Genomic DNA, 15167 nt, shown 5'->3' on the forward strand with positions numbered 1-15167 from the left:
AACAACACTTAATGGTAGTAAATAACCAGACCAGACTTTTTATACTAGTTTTCTGCTAGTTAATCTGTTTAATTCTGTGGAAGGGATTCAACCATGCTGAAATATGTACAGAGCTGACAGCACCAGACTTTTATTGGTAGCACAAACAAAGATTTATCACCTGCTTTTCTCCTTCTCGAAGTGAAAGGTCAAACGCTGGAGGTCCATCTGTGAGGCCGCCAGGATTCATGGATAAAAGTCTGATCACAGAGGGAGAGAAACACACAGTAAGAGAGAAAACGAGATCCTTCTATCTCTGTCAGCAAAACAACATGAGCACTCACACGTTCACACACTCGGACTTACGCTGAAGGAGTCGTGAATGGACCATCTGACCTCTGATGTCTCAGTGACTCACAGGCGGCCCTCGTGAACTCCACCGCACGCCGAAACACACTCAGCACCATCTGTTAGCAGCTACACAAACCACTGACTGCAGAGGAGTCTGTCACAACAATGCATTTATAATAGGTATATTTCATAATATCATACATGTGATTTTTCATTTTTGTTGTCAGTTTAAATGTGTCTCAGAGTATCCATTCCATCTGCCTTGACATAAACACACTGGTGATCCCATGATTAATTGTTATGGCATGCATATTAATATCATAAATACTTCAAATACCAAAGATAATTTGGTAAATAGCAGAGTTCACTTAATAAAAACAAAACAAAAATAACAATATGTTTTTTAATTTACGTGTTTGACAGGATCTGACAGTCTGGCTCCAGCTGCAAGAAGAAACACTGCTGCAGGAATACTTTCAAATACAATGACATTAAACATCTTGTTTATCACATATCTAGTTATAATGGTATACAATATATTTTGCTCATGTATAATATACAATACACAATGCTTATATATTCTTTTTGGCTGTTTTATTAACTTTGCAATGCATTCTGCATCCATTGCAATCCCAGAATATACTGCAGTAAAAAAACCCTTCCGAGATGAAACGGGATATATGTTAATTCCATTACTACTTATAAAGCAAAAATTATTATTCCTTAAAAAGGTGTGATGCATTTTTATTGTAACAAATCAGTAGCTCAGCAACGTGGAATGGCCAAATGTTTTATGGACATAAAAGTAAATAAATAAATGATGAATAATGGCATGGCTTAAGACAAAAAGCAATCAGTAACTTTATTGAATAATTTTTCAGTAACACAGAATAACAAAGCAATTCACAAATAAATCATTTCTGCAAAAAGAAGTTGAATTGCAGAAATTAATGACAGTTTCCAAGCATATTGAAGCCAATAAACATGATGCATTATATTTTACCGACATATCTTCCTAAAATCACAGAGGTTATCTAAAGAAACAAATTCTTTTACATTTTCCTTCATTTTTTATGACATTTAATTTTCACAATCCAGATGGATAAAATCAAGTTCCACCCTACATTATTTCTTACTCAACATCCTTTATTTTACTAAGAAATATGCCAGATTATGAATGCAAAAAGTGTTTGACATTATTTTTTTAAAAGACCACTGAACAGGTTTAAACAGATAATGCATAATACTGTGTTTAGTCTGTCTTAAAGAAGGGAAGGGGAATCAGAGAGCTGCGTTACTGTTGCAGGGCAGGAAGGATCTTCCCCTCACACAGACCGAATCCCACTCTGTAACCCCTGCCCTCACAATAACCTGCACAGAGAGATCCAGAACCACACAACAGAGATCACCTTTCCATCAACTGACATCTCTCCAACACTAAACATGCACACATTGACTCTAAAAGCCCACCAGTGAGCGTGACCTCATCCCCGTCCTTCAGGAAGGTCCTCGTCTCTCCATCGCCGAGGTCAATAGTCTTGGATCCTCGCCATGAGAGCTCCAGCATAGAGCCGAAACTCTCTGGATCCTTCATGCACACAAACACAGAGGCAGCACATATATAATACAGCTCAATGCAGAATGATGTCTCATGCACACACACAGACACACGCACCGGTCCGCTGATGGTGCCTGATGCCAGCAGATCTCCTGGTCTGGTGTTGCATCCATTGACTGTGTGGTGTGCCAGCTGCTGTTTCATGGACCAGTACATGTACTGAGAAGACACACAACACATTACAAGCACATGCTGTCTGTTACTAAACAAGAAAACAGCTTTCTCTGCATGTGACGCAAAAAGAAAGCGTGGAAATGGAATGGGTTTCTCCCTCAACAGAATAACACAAGGAGCCCAACACAGAAGGCATTGAGAATGAATAGCTTTGTTTATTTGCTCTGCACAGTCTGTGTTGTTTAAGTGCCTGATTCACTAATGGAATTATGCAAATCAGGTAATCGCGTGAAGTTGCAAATCTAAACTTGCACGGGGCAATTTTCGATGATGCAAACAGACCACATAGACACAGCAAGAGTGTGTATTTATGCACAGAAAATAATCTTTATTGGGTTCAAAGTGTAGGGGTTTTATTTGGCCCAAATGATCAGTAGTACTTAGTTGTTTCTTGTCCCAGTAAGACCTAACGCTTGCACTATGTTGGCCAGCCTGTCATGATTCTGCCCTCGTGTCCTTGATTTTTCCTAGTCTTGAGGCAGGATCATGACAGACCCATGTTTTGTGTACAAGCGCATGGCCTTGTCTTTGGGCCATGTGCTTGTGTTGTCTCGTTCCCTTGCCCCGCCCCCCTTGTTAACCTAGTCGTGTCTTGATCGTCCTATCTGTAACACCTGTCGCGTCTTGATTAGTACCCCTATTTAGATCTCCTAGTGTGCTCTGTCTTGCGTCGTGTCATTGTGATTGTACCTGTGATTGTGATTGTTCCACTCTGTGATTGTTCCTTAAGAAGTGTTTGTATTACCGTGAGTGTTTATAGTTAGTATTTAGAGTCCTTGTTTATCTTGTCAGTCCAGTCCTGTTTTAGTTATTTAGTCTTTACCTTGCTCCGTGTTTTCCCCCTCGTGGGTTTTTGTTTCCCCTTTTTGTAATAAACCCTTTGTTTGAGAATCCCTGTCTGCACCTGAGTTCCTCCCTTACCAACCCTGACACAGCCATTCTGCATATTTGCCTTATGCAATTCCTTCATGCAATCTTTGTTTTTCTTTATCTTTCCTGCTCTGTATCTGGTTCATAACTGGGGCTTTTTCAGGGAAACTCATGTATAATCAAATGGGTACAGTAAGAGTTGTCAGTATGGGTTACTTCTGGAACAGCAATGTGCCGATGCAAAACAAATGCAAAACGATCTCTTACTTTAAAATTGGACTTGCAAATGGTGGCCGCCTCTCGCATCCCCTCACCTGGACAGATGAGAAACAAATGAGAAGAAAACAAGACTGAGCACAGTAACATGCAGCATACGCACAGTGACAGATGTTGGTACAGATACTGACACACACCTTTCACAGCGACAAAGAGGTTGATGTTGAATGTGTACGGGTCATCGTGACGCAAGTATGGAAGAGGCACGGGGTCCTGAAAAATAATTTAAAGAAAACGGAGCACACATCTCAGCCAGAACCTGAAAAATTAAGTCTACTCAGGCAGTACATATGGAGGCAGAAAGGCACATCTGAACTCAATATTTGCATCAGGAAGTCAAGGTTTGTCTGGTTCACATAGTCCAGACAGCTGCTGGAACTGCATAGTTATGCATGTAGTAAAGCCATTTAAATGTTGATGTGCAATCAGACATAAATAGATAATAAAGATAACAGTTTTATCTCTTCAGAAGTTTTATTTTGAGGACCCTTAATTGTATTTATATATATATATATATATATATATAGATCTTTATTTTTTGCTGGGTTATTATTGTTTACTACAACTAAGAAAAGAAACAAAAAACATTCTCTTTACTTAAAATAAAATACAATATTAAAACATTTTATTTCAGATAGCTGCCAAGACAACATTTCATGTTCTCATTTATTTCTCAGTTTTTCTAATTTTCAAGCTAAAGTACTACAATACCTAAAACTAGTAAATAAAAAAATAGGAAATACTACAACAAAAATGCTAAATAAAAATTTTAACGTGAAATAAAATTAGTGAGAAAATAAAATATATAAATGAAATCTAATTAAGAATAAATTATTTGTGTTGCTGATTGATGGAAATGAGTTGAAATGCATAAATTAAATTAAATTAAACTATGGTTATTTGATTTAACTAAAATTAAAACCATTTAAAAACATTTTCATTACTTGAATTTTAAAAACATTACTTAAAATACAAATATAAAAAATAAAACTTAAAATACAAAAAACTATTTATTTCAGCTTGTTCCCAAGGCAATATTTAAAATAAATAAAAACTAAAACTGAAATAAGAGTAATACAAATTGCATAGATATATAAAAATAAAAATGAAACAAAATGAAAAAAAAAAACATTTAAAATAAAAATGGAACATTTAAAAACTCGTTTAAAATATTAAATATATTATGCATTATTATATATTATTTTTAATTATTTTTAATACCTATGATTCCTTTTTTTTTTTTTTTGCCCATGCACAGTAAGTATTACAGTCAATAAATATTAACAAAAATCTAAGAACTCATGTTGAACTCCTGAAAAAAAAAAATAATAATACATTAGCATTAGAGCATCAGAAAGAACAGACCTGTGACCCATCAATTGTGAATTACTGATCCAAGAAATTGATGTTCAAAAAGAGAATATAGATGTGTTTTTGTCTCACTCGCTCACAGAGACTGGGTATTGTAGAGAAAGAGGAAAGCAGTTACTCAAAGAAAGTCTTTAGCACGTCTCATTTCCCGCTTATATGCAAAGTCTGCACTCTGCTGCCTGTGATGATTATGAAGTGTCCGTTCTACAGAGCTGTAACAGGACTGCAAAGTTGAATAAATTCAAACTATCACCATCATTGTTAAAGATAATTAGTCCGCAATGGCCACTCCTGGTGCTAATTGGATACGCTGTTCAAAGCCTATGCAGGCAATGATTTAAAGGCACCAAAGAACTTCTACCAAAGGTAGGCATGATTATGGCTTAAAAAATAAATATTATATGGATAAATATTCATCTTGTGCATTTAAAAAGAAAGGGCTCTCAAATAGTCTTTTTTTCTTCATAATTTACCATAACCTGTCCCTGTGAAATGTTAGAATACAATCTTAAAATAAGTAAAAATCCCACCAAATGCAGAGTGCAAATGGTCAAAACCTGAAAAATAAGGTCTTTTAAGACATAGCATATATCGACTGGAAGGCATTACATATATTATGATCTTAAAATAAAAAGGAAACTATAAAATATCCAATATAGACTGTAACTAATAAACAGGTAAAACCAGATGCCTATGTATTGTGCAAGCAGCTATATTCAACCCATTAGGAATGCAGTAATAGATGACTGTGTACATTCATATTGTCATCCCATTCCCGAAATATTCACACTATTACACTTCAAAATCAACCCAATTTACCTGGACCGGATTGGGCTCGACAAAGAGCATCAGTGCCTCCATGGGAACGACCCAGGGCGAGATAGTGGTCCCAAAATTCTTGCCCAGGAACGGACCTAATGGTACATATTCCCAAGCCTGGATATCCCGAGCTGCAACATAAAAGAGAAAAACACACTATAACCTATACGGATCATGCACTGGCATTGTGGAAGCGAGTTTTGTGGGGCTACAAACTTTCTTTAAAACATTTACCCGGCTGAACACAGTTTAAATGCATGAGTCCTGAACAATTAGATGCATTTAAACTCTCTTTAAACTTGATCTCTTATGCTGCTTGCCTGAATCTGTGCAAGGATGGATCATTACCTGTGCTATTTCCTCTTCGTTGCCTAAATTCAATCAGTTTCTTCAAATTAGTTATTCACTGCACACATCACCACTCATGCACAAACAGGCTGTGTTCCAAATCTTAGTGAACCGCCTTAAAATGGAACGTTCCATTAAAAACCCAACATCCTATAACTCCAATAAGCATAAACATACATAATACACACGGATTCTGACCACATTCCAAATTAAAAACTAGTTTTATTGATGTATTCTGGTAATTAATTAATCTTTTTATATAAATATATAATGATATAATATATACTACTTCTCTCACTTTGTCTGTCACACTTGCAATGCTGCCGAACAGTTTGATTAAAAAAAAAAAAAGGGTATCGTTGAACATTGTGGATCAGCTTGTGTAGTTAAGTGTTCATATGATCCCTCAAAATGCTAACTATGAAGTTGCCTTATCTTAGAGATAAACTGTACAATTTGATTCATTTAAGGAATAATTTGCTGCAGTGTAAAATCTCACACTTAACCATAATAAACCTTACAGTGCAATATAATGAGATTTTCCAAAACAAAATTTGCTGGCAAAATAAGCCCAATTAAGCTTTTGTCCAGACAAATAAATTCAGTCACATTCTGCGAGATTATTGAATTTGAAACCTGAAGTTTTCTTGAAGTCTGCAGCCTCACAGCATTGATATTCTTTATCCGTCTAATTTTCTTATTTATTCGTTGCATCTCAAATCCATTAATTTATCAAGAAATCTCATCTGGACTGATGCATCAGATATTTTTTTGCAGCCTTATGCAGAACAGATGCCAGAGAGATGCCACTACACACCATCAAGACGTCATCGCTCTGCATGAACTGTTCCAAACAGCACAAGATATTCTGGAGCTGTGCTCATATAACACACAGATATCTACCCTCTGCATAATTCTGACAGACTCTCGCTAGAAGACATGCAGCATTTCTGAGGAACTTGTTTCAAATGAGAACTGGGACTCGCTTCTGGTGAGGACCTAAGGAGCTTTGGAGGAGAAAAGTATGTGAAAAATAATGGCAAATATAAAATACATTAAAGTACAAAAGTAAATAAACTAGGACTACAACTAATGATTATTTTGATAATCGGTTAGTTTGCAGATTATTTTTCAGACTAATTCCTATTTAGTTACTGTAATTTCCTTATTCTGTAAATGTAAGAAACGTCGTACATTGTGTTCAACTGACACTATGCTAATGTATTAGCTTGAAGTTTCAAATAAAGCACTCATGTTTCGGGCAGCTTGGATCACGCATCTTTCCCGTAGCAGCTTAATCTGTTTCATCCACTATTTTAAGATGCATTTCCACCAGAGAAATGCATTAATCACTCATTTTACGTGACTGGAGAAGGTTTTCTATGTGTGGTGGGTAGACGCGACTAATCAATAATGACATTCATTGTCAATTATTTTGATTATAGATTATTATCGATTTTATCAATTAGATGTTGCATCCCTAAAATAAGCAGAAAAAATTAAAAAGCAAACAAAAGTATACAGAAGTGAGTGAAAAATCCTTAACATTGACAATTTTGGTTTCCAAACATCTCTTGAATTTTTATGGGTTCTTACCGCTTACATTTTTTTGATTGGATAGGCACAAACCATTAAAAGTCAGAAGACTTGTGTTTTACTTTGCTACGAAACAGAATTCTGAGAAAGAAAACTGAAAAGCTAAGAAGATGCTGTGTAAACAGACGTAGTGCCCTCTGTCTCTTCACCCTAAAAGTATTTCTCATTTCCCAAGTCTGCTCAACGGCTCATAAAATTGCAATGTGTTTAGTGTACTCAAGAAAGAGTCATCAGAGTTTTAGGAAGAGAAAGAGGGCTAATAAAATGAATTAACAGCGGTTGTTGCTCAGAAATGCCACTCTTGCCTGACCGGGAAACAAGCCACGTCTGACTCACTGTGCCAGGCTTCTCCAAACAGTTAAAGAAACCTTGCAAGACATGATTAAAATTCTCTCAAGTGAAACGAAGTTGTGTTATGATTCATAAATTTAGATTTACAATAATATTTCACTGTGTTTGTTTGGACATGACAAGACAAATGAAAAGCAATGATGCATGGTAGTGCAAAATGCGATGTAAAGTACTTGATATGGTTTAATGACATGTGAACTTCATAAAAAAGTCTTTCATTCCAGTATAAATGCATGATAATACTAAAGTGTGAAATTCAACCATTTTTCTTTCACTCTCAAATTTCACACTTTTTCACACTTGTGTTGCAATACATAGCTTATATAATCTGATATAACATCTTAGATGATTTGCGAGAGTATTGTTAGTTCTCACCGCTCCAGTCGTTCATAAGCACCATGCCGAAGATGTGCTCGTGAGCCTTCTCCACTGGGATGGGCTCTCCCAGCTTGTTCCCCTTTCCCACAAAAAACGCCTGAAAGACAAATGTCACATTCAATCTGGAATATCAGTATATCTCTTTAACAGTTGCACAAATAAATTACATTAATGCATTTTGAATATTGCAAAGTCACTGTAGACTTTATTTAAGGAAGTAAAAGTGACAGTAAAAACCACAAAGATGGTTTGATGCATCTAAAAATCATAATGTTTTATTGTTTTATAATTGCATATGAATTAAAATTATTAAATGTTTAGTAACTTAACTATTAGATATTTAGTGACAATATTTTTTAACTTGACTTTCATTGATTTGATCAAATTGTTTTAATTAGTTAAGTATTGTAAAATATTGAGATTTATCGCTTAGCTCTAAACAAATTATATAGAATAAACAGCAGAAGAATAACAGGCATTACTGCAAGGAGAAAGTGACAAATTGAGTGCAATTTTGGAAACATGTCCACTGAAAGTACCTTTCTTGTAAAGACACTCTCTTGAGATTACGTGCCTTGTTTATAGGAACAATGGGGAAGGATTTAGATCTATGTAAGACTTTAGTTTCTTACATCATCGCTGCACAGGACTGAATCAGCAACAACTCACAATAACATGCTCTGCTAATAAACTAATATCACATAACACTAACTCACCATCTCTAACTCTATATCTAGCTGCTTGCTAGGTCCAAAGATGGGCGGCTGAGCTGAAAGACAAATATAGATTTCAGATTTATAGCTGTTTTGGTGGATTTCTCAGCAGTTCATTACAGACTGAATCTGCATTATATTTATAGTTGCCACTTGAACACGTGTCAGATCAGTTCTCAAGAGAGGATGTAATAATGTGGGTTTGCTGACCAATGAGAGCAAATCATTTATGGATAGGAAAACATCATAAGAGCTTCATCATTTCAAGCTGCATGGAGTTTTTTCATGAAACATGGAGCCATTAATCAGCCTGTTATTGCTGTGATGTCTACGACACAAAAAGGCAAATGTATTAAAATGTGGAATATGTGCACATAGTTTTTGTTAATGTGCTGACTGTGCCATATGTTAATGCACAACACATTATTCACACAGAGAATACTGCAATGTGCACTTAACTGTTAAAATTTTCTTTAAAATATTTTGCAACGAAAACAAAGCCTGTTTTAGGACCATTAATATTTTGTTTTTGTAATTGAATTTAAAAAAAGTGTTGACAAAGAAATTCCTGAAAATGTTCTCATCCTCAGTCAATTTAAGATGTAGATGAGTTTGTTTCTTCATCAGAACAGATTTAAAGAAATGTAGCATTGCATCACTTGCTCACCAGTGGATCCTCTGCAGTGAATGGGTGCCATCAGAATGAGAGTCCAAACAGCTGATAAAAGCATTACAATAATCCACAAGTAATCCACACCACTCCAGTCCATCAGTGAATGTCTTGTGAAGAGAAAAGCTGCATGTTTATAAGAAATAAACCCATCGAGGCATTTTAACTTTAAACCGTCACTCCCAACCAAAATATGAGTCCATAATCCATAATAATGTTTCTCCTCTAATATCAAAATCCATCAATATATTTGTTTCAACTGTTTTTGCTTGTAAACGGTGCTTGGTCTGTGCATATATCTCTCCTGATTCAGACAAGGTGACTTTTTCACTGGAGAAAACACTGTTATGGATAGAGCACTTGTATTTTAGCTGGAAGTTTTCATTACACAAGACATTAAATCATGGACTGGAGTGGTGTGGATTACTTGTGGATTATTGTGATGTTTTAATCAGCTGTTTGGACTCTCATTCTGACGGCACCCATTCACTGCAGAGGATCCACTGGTGAGCAAATTACGCAATGCTACATTTCTCTAAATCTCTTCTGATGAAGAAACTCATCTTCATCTTTTAGGTTGAGGGTGAGTACAATTTCAGCAATTATTCATTTTTGGGTGAGCTATTCTTTTAAGCACAATCAAACAGAAACAAAACCGTTTATTCTCCACTTTTATAAATTCTACATCTTATACAACAGAAGAACTTCTTGTGTTGACGAGTCTGTGGTTTATCCACCTGCGTCTGGCCTCATCTGTCCTCGAGGTCTTCTGATTGGTGCTCCAGAGACCACCACAGATGAAGCCCTCCCATGATACCCCACTGGCAGTCTCAGCCTACAGCACAAGATAATATGTCATTACCTTTATCACAACACATCATACCTTTCTACCAGTGCTTTAGATGGGGGGACTTTTTCATCCTTTGAGACATCCAAAAAGGAGATTTCTGTCATTATTTACTCCTCCTTTTGTTCCTCTAATCCAGACCTGCAAAACTTGCTTGGTTCTCCAGAACATAAAAGAAGACATGAAGAACAACATTGGATAAAAAAAATAATGGCTTTAATGGAAAAACGTTTAAATACTGAAAGATTTAGCTTTCAGTTATGATTATACATAACACACACACACACACACACACACTGTTTTATATTTATATAAACAAGCAACAAAAAATATAAAAACAAATGAATATGTAAATAAATTCCACTTTAATAGTTAAAGTAAATGCACACTGATTGCCTAAATAATTTTCATTTATGCTTCCACATAAAACTCTTATAAACAGCAAATCATTTAATTATTTATTACAGAGGAATAAAAATATTAAGCATTTATCACATTAAAAAACATAAGTTTTCTATCTATTCATGATGATGGCATTTCTTTAAATGATATGCTTTCAATGGAGGTATATATAAATTGTTGTCCTTGGTTTTTAAAGTACTATAAACATTTCCAGCTATTTAAGAGGTTTTTATGCATAATCATTCAAAATTATCGTTTTCATTAGTAATTTAACATCCATTTCACTATATTAGATACTCTTCGAGCAAAGAACTGAAACACTTTGCATTTAAAAGACTCTTGAAAAATTCTCCTTATGCGTTTCACAGAAGAAAAATAACAGCAGTCAGGTTTGGAGCGACATGAGGGTGAGTAAATATTGACTGAATTTACGATTCTGTGCAACCCACTTCTTTAACGTTTCACTTCAAATCCTACTCCTAGTCCACAAAAGCCCAGCTCAGGCCCGTGGCTTCAAGCCCAATGTAAATCAACTATAGATTTTCCTCCAGACTAATTCTCATTCTTCTCTGAAGAAGTGACACGCGTTCGGAAAGGCTCGGTGACAGACTGACTAAGCCGGGGGGAACTTCAGGTAGGCGAGCGAGCTGCTGAAATTAAATTTCAGAAAACTTCCCTCTTCATTTCCACACGAGTCCTTGTTCTGTCTTCGGGCGAATGTCTCCCTCTCTGGGCCTTGTAAGTGAAAATGTGACAAGAAATACGGTTCTGTCTTGGAGGGAACAGTTACTGCAAAAGAGATTTTTCACAGCGAGCTGGAAAATGTGCAGGTGCATTATTTAGCCTGACAGGCGTACGCTAGGAAAGAATAAAGCTAGTGTTTATGGGAATAACTCACAGGAACTTTGCTGGGTCTTTAAAACTCAAATTGATTCGGATGCACGCTTGCTTCGGATGTTAGTATTTAAGAGGGTGAGGAATATTAATAGGGCGTCGCTTACCAGTTGGGCATCAAGGCATTTTCTTTTCCACGGAACATTATTCCAACATTGGTGGCATGATCTCTCGATGAGTAAAAGTCTGTGTAGTCGCCTGTTGCAGAGAAGGGAGAATGAAAGATGACTTCTGCTCAGGTTTATTGTGTGCCGGTGTCTGTCATAATTCAGTTCAACACATTAAAGAAATATCTCAACCAGAAATGAAAGTTCTGTCACCAATAACTAATCTCTTGCTTTGTGTGAGAAAATAAATGATACATTTACGACTGAAACTTCTGTTTATTGTATGTCCACTGATAACCGCCACCTCCGCCGTTCCTCTCAAATCTCAATTTTCAGTTTTGAATCGTTCATGTGACATTTGACATAAATTATGCAAAATCTGATGCAATGTTCCTAAAAGGGATTTCAGAGCCCCAGTGGAGAGTACAGATGATTTATTTGGTGTTTCGTGGAAGAAAGAAAGTAATGCAAGCTGGAATAACAGAACAACATTTACAGAAACAACTTATTTACAGAAAATGAATACACTACCATTTAAAAGTTTGGAATAATTAAAATTGTTGAATGTTTTTGAAATCCAATGTTGGATTTATTTGATCAAATATACATAATAATATTAATAAATATTATTACAATAAAAAAAGTATTGTTTTCTATTTGAATATAGCAAAACTATTCATAAGAACCATCAGTTATTATTTAGCACCAATATTAACTATGAATAACTGAGCAATGAATCAGGATAGAATAATGATTTCTGAAGATCATGTGACACTGAAGGCTGAAAATACAGCTTTGATCACAGGAATAAATTTAAAAAAAATATATTTTAAATTGTAATATTTCACTATATTACTGGTCTTTTTTTTATCAAATAAATGCAGCCTTGGTGAGCATAAGAGACCTTTCAAAAATGGAAGAAAAAAAATATATTAATATTATTCCAAACTATTCCAAACTTCTTATTGGTAAATGAACATTTTTGGATGAACTATCCCTGTAACTCCTTTATCAAGCCAATATGAAAATCATCTTTGACAAGGTCTTCCAACTTTCCCACATCCAGAAACTTGTTAAAAAAAAAAGAAACATTCATCCGAGAATCACTAGATTTTAACTTGATTTTAGGGCCTCATCTTGGCCATGCACCTGCAGCTATCTGTCATTATTTACTAAGCGTGCTCATATAATGCAATTATATGCTCAAACAGTGCAAGACAGACCAATCAAGAATTGAGTGTTTAATTAATATGATAACATCATTATCGGATACATTTTGAATATGATCAGCATTCTGTTAATCTAAATCAATAGTAGATTATCATACTTTAATCTTACATTTCTTACAAGAGTATTAAGTATTAAAAACTATAAAGTTAAAAAATAATAATAATAACATATATTCTATAAATAATAACAAATGCTAAATGAACTGCATAAGTCAGAAGGGTAATTCAACACTGACAAGAATTTAATAAAACGTGAAAAGTTTTTAATAAAAGTTGGCTGTTTTATGCAGTTGAAACTTCTTTTTTTTATTTCTTTTTAAAATCTATGCTATCCTAAAAAGGTCTGTAATGAATAAACCTAGGAAAACATCCCATAATGCACACCAAACAGTAGGCTGTAATCTTTGATGGCATGAGAGAGGGTTTGTGAATGCTCTGACAGCTAGTGAACAGTGCACTCTAGTGTACATTATGTGACAAAACCATGACTTTCCTCTACATGAAAGTGTTGATGCATGTATTATTCATCAGTGCATGTTCTTCCAGAGAAACAAATTGTCTTTATAATCTTTCATCAAAATGTAATAACCTGCTCCTCCTCAGCTTTGCTTTTCAGCAGTCATCAGAAATCCCTCTTATATTTCAGCTCTTCAGCATGTAACACCAATTCTCCCAATCCAATCTTTATGGATAAAACTAAGTCCCACCATAAATTTTTTATTCCGAAATATCTCAATCATGGAATTAAAACTGTTGCAAAAGGTATTTTCATGCTGACTTTAAATCTATACTGAAGAAAAGAGTTTCACTGTGGCACTCACCGATCTCAGCTGGGAGATGCATCACTGCAGAACTCTGCTGAACAAAGGCCCTGGAAATCACACACACACACACACACACACACACACAGAAGAACTTTTCTTCAGCTTCCAGATTTAAATCATTAAGTAAATTAATTTTAAATAAATTAAATAATAATAATTACAACTTTTCTTCAGCTTCCTGCTTTAAAATAAATAAAAGCAATGCATTTATATTAAGCAAAAAAACAATAAATACATAATAATGATAAATAAAAAAATAATAAATGCATACATTTTAAAATGTTGCATTATGTGTACCGTTACACATACAGGCAGTATACAGTGCATACTTAATATACAGTAAGAAGTACAGTAACGAACTGAAATATCCATGTAGTGGGAGGGACATTTACCGGCTTCTTAAACTGGCGTCATCACGTAGCGTGGACTCGTTCGCAGATAGAAACATCTGGAGGCACTTTCTCGCCTCTCTCCAAGCATCACAACCCAGAGCCATAAAAGCATTGAGAGTGGGCTTTGATGAAGAAGAAAAAAAAACATAAGGATGCAGAAGACTCCATAATACTTCAAATTAACCTACACTGATGAAGCTCACCTGTTCAAAAACATCCTGATGGGGTCCAAGAGCCGGTCCATTGAAAAGATGCTTGATAACACTGAGGTCCAAAATCAGGTCTCCAATAGCAGCACCGATTCTGTGCCTGGGCTGTTTTATCCAAATATGTGGTTTAAGTTAGAAATGACTTTTTTTTTAAAACTTTTGCATGGATTTTAGAATGTATTTGCTTTTATGACACAATGTTCTCCAGCATGATTATAGATGTTCCAAAAGACTTTACAAGCTCAACGTCACAAATACACACACACACACACACACACACAAATATATATATATAGTACCTTTTAATGTACATTATATTTTTGCATTATTGTAAAAACCAATAAAGCTTTGTTGACAATGAAGGTTTACTTTAGATTTCCAGTGTGCATTCTGACCTTTGAAACTTTGTGTCAACACAGAAATGTGATGGTAAAAATAATATTCTAGGTACAATCATTTACTCTTTTATAAAGTTAAAACACGCTCTCGTTGCATAACAAGACTTTGGTAATTCAGTTGGACCAAACATACTATCAATCCCAGGACTAAATAAAGCGTGCACTCACATTATCCGAGGTGGAAAAAACTCCGTAAGGCAAGTTGTGATAAGAAAAGTCACTTTTCTCCTGCACTTTTACGAAAGACATTTTGAAGTTGCAGTCGTACTCTGAAACAATCCTCAGAGTAAAGAACAGCGCGAGCAACCTCTTCCAGATGTTCACTGGAGACATATGAAAGTTACCGCCTCA

At 35.2% G+C, this 15167-nt stretch overlaps 1 protein-coding gene across 1 annotated transcript; it reads right to left on the minus strand.

Annotated features, from left to right (window-relative positions):
- Positions 1-1167: 1167 nt before the first annotated feature.
- Positions 1168-15165, minus strand: LOC128017381 (fumarylacetoacetase). The gene is made up of 14 exons (XM_052602749.1): positions 14985-15165; positions 14413-14523; positions 14210-14331; positions 13815-13864; positions 11765-11855; positions 10252-10349; positions 8848-8900; positions 8129-8228; positions 5459-5589; positions 3406-3481; positions 3260-3306; positions 2006-2107; positions 1801-1918; positions 1168-1701 (listed from the first exon to the last, which is right to left on the minus strand). Exons 1-14 carry the CDS (start codon positions 15147-15149, stop codon positions 1625-1627), a joined length of 1341 nt encoding a protein of 446 aa, XP_052458709.1. The 5' UTR covers positions 15150-15165; the 3' UTR covers positions 1168-1624.
- Between the last annotated feature and the right edge of the window lie 2 nt (positions 15166-15167).

The sequence above is a fragment of the Carassius gibelio genome, chromosome A7 (assembly GCF_023724105.1).
Source record: "Carassius gibelio isolate Cgi1373 ecotype wild population from Czech Republic chromosome A7, carGib1.2-hapl.c, whole genome shotgun sequence".
Taxonomy (NCBI): domain Eukaryota; kingdom Metazoa; phylum Chordata; class Actinopteri; order Cypriniformes; family Cyprinidae; genus Carassius; species Carassius gibelio.